This window comes from Solanum lycopersicum, chromosome 3 (assembly GCF_036512215.1).
Source record: "Solanum lycopersicum chromosome 3, SLM_r2.1".
Taxonomy (NCBI): Eukaryota; Viridiplantae; Streptophyta; class Magnoliopsida; order Solanales; family Solanaceae; genus Solanum; species Solanum lycopersicum.
Genome location: NC_090802.1, coordinates 64,972,081 through 64,974,900, shown reverse-complemented (window position 1 = coordinate 64,974,900; position 2,820 = coordinate 64,972,081). Strand labels below are relative to the sequence as shown.

The following is a 2,820-nucleotide window of genomic DNA, read 5'->3' as shown; positions in this document are numbered from 1 at the left end:
ACATGTAAAAAAAAAAGATAATTTAAAAAAAATTAAAGCAATAGTGTCTTATTGAAATAATTTGTGTTAGGTGCTCAAATGCTCAATTGAAACAAAGAATAACTCAAATTTTAATTTACTATTAAGTTTATGCGACTCACAATGTATAAAACCTAATATTTCTAATGATATATATGTTTTCGTCTTTTGCATGTAAAAATTAGTGGATATGGTTATTAAGATTCTGTTTCTTGAATTCTTACCACAAGAGTACTCCTCCATGCATGGCCCACTATGCTTATAGCTGTTTCCAGATTTATTATTATTATTTTACAAAAAATAATAATTTAACATACAAATTAAAATTACCATATGAATAAATTTTGAGGCCATTTTTAAAATCTGTTACCATCCACTAGTGGATCAAGTGGAGGAGAACAATGGTTCAGATTTTCTCATCAAGCAAACATAAGTTGAAAGAAACAAAATAAAGGACCACACACGAAAAATAAAATTAAAAAAAATTCAAAATTCTTATAACTGAAATATAGAGACAAAAATGTCATAAATAACACTAATAGTAGCAAGCCTTGTTCATTCACATGTTAAAATAGGCCCCATAAGAATCGTAAATATAGACATTTAACCAATGAAAATACAGTGTTCTGGATGGATTTTAGAAATTCAACCAATCAATAATCAGATGTGCCAATTTATGGGACCCAAAACAGCTTAATCTTATTTTCTTCTTCAAGGAAAATATTAGCCAAAAGTGCATGGACTCAACAAGTAGAAACAATAAACTGTTATATCAGAAGCGGTTGCTGTGGGCACACAAAAATGAGCAATTATTGTACTAACGATCCTTTATATATATCGAACTGTTCCACTTTGTTTTTTGGGCTTGTTCAAATTCCTTTTAATTGAATCCTCCGTAGCGTTTACGAATTTCACTATATTCTCCTTCGGATCTCGTTTTGATATTATATCAGAACGATTGTAAATGATGACTAGTGAAAGTAAGACGGCAAATGCTATAGGAGGAAAAACAGCTAGAGCTTGTGATAGCTGTTTGTCAAAGAGAGCACGTTGGTTTTGCCCAGCTGATGATGCCTTTCTTTGTCAATCGTGCGATGTTTCGATTCATTCGGCGAACCAATTGGCGAGTCGGCATGAACGTGTTCGTCTCGAAACATGTTCTAACAAATCAACCATTACAAAATTAGTCGACAAAACTCATCAACCTTCTTGGCACCAGGGATTTACTCGAAAGGCTAGAACGCCGAGAAATGGAAAAAAGGCACAAATCAGGCAATGGAAAAAGAACGAGGAAAATCGGGTACCGGAAATTGGCAGCGAAGAGAACTCGTTGGATGAAAATGAATTCGAAAACGAAGAGCAGCTGCTTTATCGAGTTCCAATTTTCGATCCGTTTGAAGCAGAACTCTGCAATGTGCCAGATGAAACTGGATCTATTGTTGATCTGGACATTTTGTTGAACACTGAAGATGCTTGCCATGATCTGAACCTTCCTGAGTTTCTTTCATCTGATATTGAGCTTGCTGAATTCGCTGCGGATGTTGAAACCTTACTGGGAGGCGAAGAAGAACAGAGTACTCAGTTATTAAACGCGGATTTTGAAAATAACAAGGCGATTAAAATTGAAGTTGAAGACGAAGAAATGAGAGCTGTTGTTGCTTGTCATTTGGATCCTGAATTGGATATGGAAAGGGAAGCACTGAATTGGAACTTTGATGAATATTATGAAGAAACAGTTGAGCAGAAAGTAATGGCAGCAGATGCAGCAGTAACAGAATTTATCGCTAGTGCAGAAGAGTACAGTGGTAGCAGTACAAAATCTGATGAAAAAAACAGACTGTTTCTCAGTCTTAATCATGAGGCGGTTATTAGTGCTTGGCCAAATCAATCTTCTCCATGGACAAATGGAATCCGACCCCATTTCAATCCTGATGACTACTGGCCCGATTTTTTCTCGGTATTTTCTTCTTCTTCTTCTTCCACAATTACTGTTCGTGTTGAATAACTAGTTATATATAATCATTGATATTGTTGTATATCTTTTTTATTTAGGAAACAAGTGTAGGTAATTATGGGGGACATGTAAGATGTGGCGATGGAGGAAGAGAAGCAAGGGTATCGCGTTACAGAGAGAAGAGACAGAACAGATTGTTTTCGAAGAAAATTCGATATGAAGTTAGGAAATTGAACGCAGAAAAAAGGCCTAGGCTGAAAGGACGATTCATTAAAAGGAGCTCATCGTTGTTTTCAGTGCCTGGTTTTTCTTACATGATGAATAAACGATGATGATGAATTGATCTTGATGTAGTTGATAGTAGAGTTTGTATTATAACATCACCATTTTGCTTACACTAGCAATCTGGAATGACTTAGGTTCTTTTTAGGCAAAATAGTCCGGTGGATCTTCGTACTTCTATCAGATTGTATTATGGACTCTTCAACTTCATTTTTTATCATCTGCACTCCTGAACTTAACCAAAATAAGATTTTTATTTCAAGTCATAATTTTCTTCATAATAATTTTTTAATTATTAGTAAAAATATTAAATAAAAGACAAATTTACAAAAATCTATTTTATCAAATAAAATTATTATTTTTGTACACCTTTCCTCCACTTCCCTAACCCACCATCACGGTCTTCAATTTTTTCACAATCCAGCAATCTGATGAAGTCATAAAATTACTTCACTCCCCGCTAGTGCTATTTTAATTTATTATTGACATTTCTAATCCTCTCTATTTTCACTATTTCACCACCAAGCCAGTGTCGTAAAATCCATTAGAATTCAATTGTAAAACCC

General features: G+C 34.4%; 1 protein-coding gene across 1 annotated transcript; it reads left to right on the top strand.

The window, feature by feature from the left end:
• The first annotated feature begins 382 nt into the window (after positions 1 to 382).
• LOC101254370 (zinc finger protein CONSTANS-LIKE 16) lies at positions 383 to 2,520 on the top strand. Its single transcript, XM_004235757.4, has 2 exons — positions 383 to 1,975; positions 2,071 to 2,520. The coding sequence occupies exons 1-2, from the start codon at positions 983 to 985 to the stop codon at positions 2,302 to 2,304; spliced, it is 1,227 nt and encodes a 408-aa protein (XP_004235805.1). The 5' UTR covers positions 383 to 982; the 3' UTR covers positions 2,305 to 2,520.
• The last annotated feature ends 300 nt before the right edge of the window (positions 2,521 to 2,820 follow it).

What these genes read in the sequence shown, in the direction of transcription:
- LOC101254370 (XM_004235757.4), top strand. Translation starts at nt 983, where the DNA reads ATGATGACTAGTGAAAGTAAGACGGCAAATGCTATAGGAGGAAAAACA. An exon ending in ACTGGCCCGATTTTTTCTCG is followed by an intron (nt 1,976 to 2,070) that starts GTATTTTCTTCT and finishes TTTTTTATTTAG; the next exon opens with GAAACAAGTGTAGGTAATTA.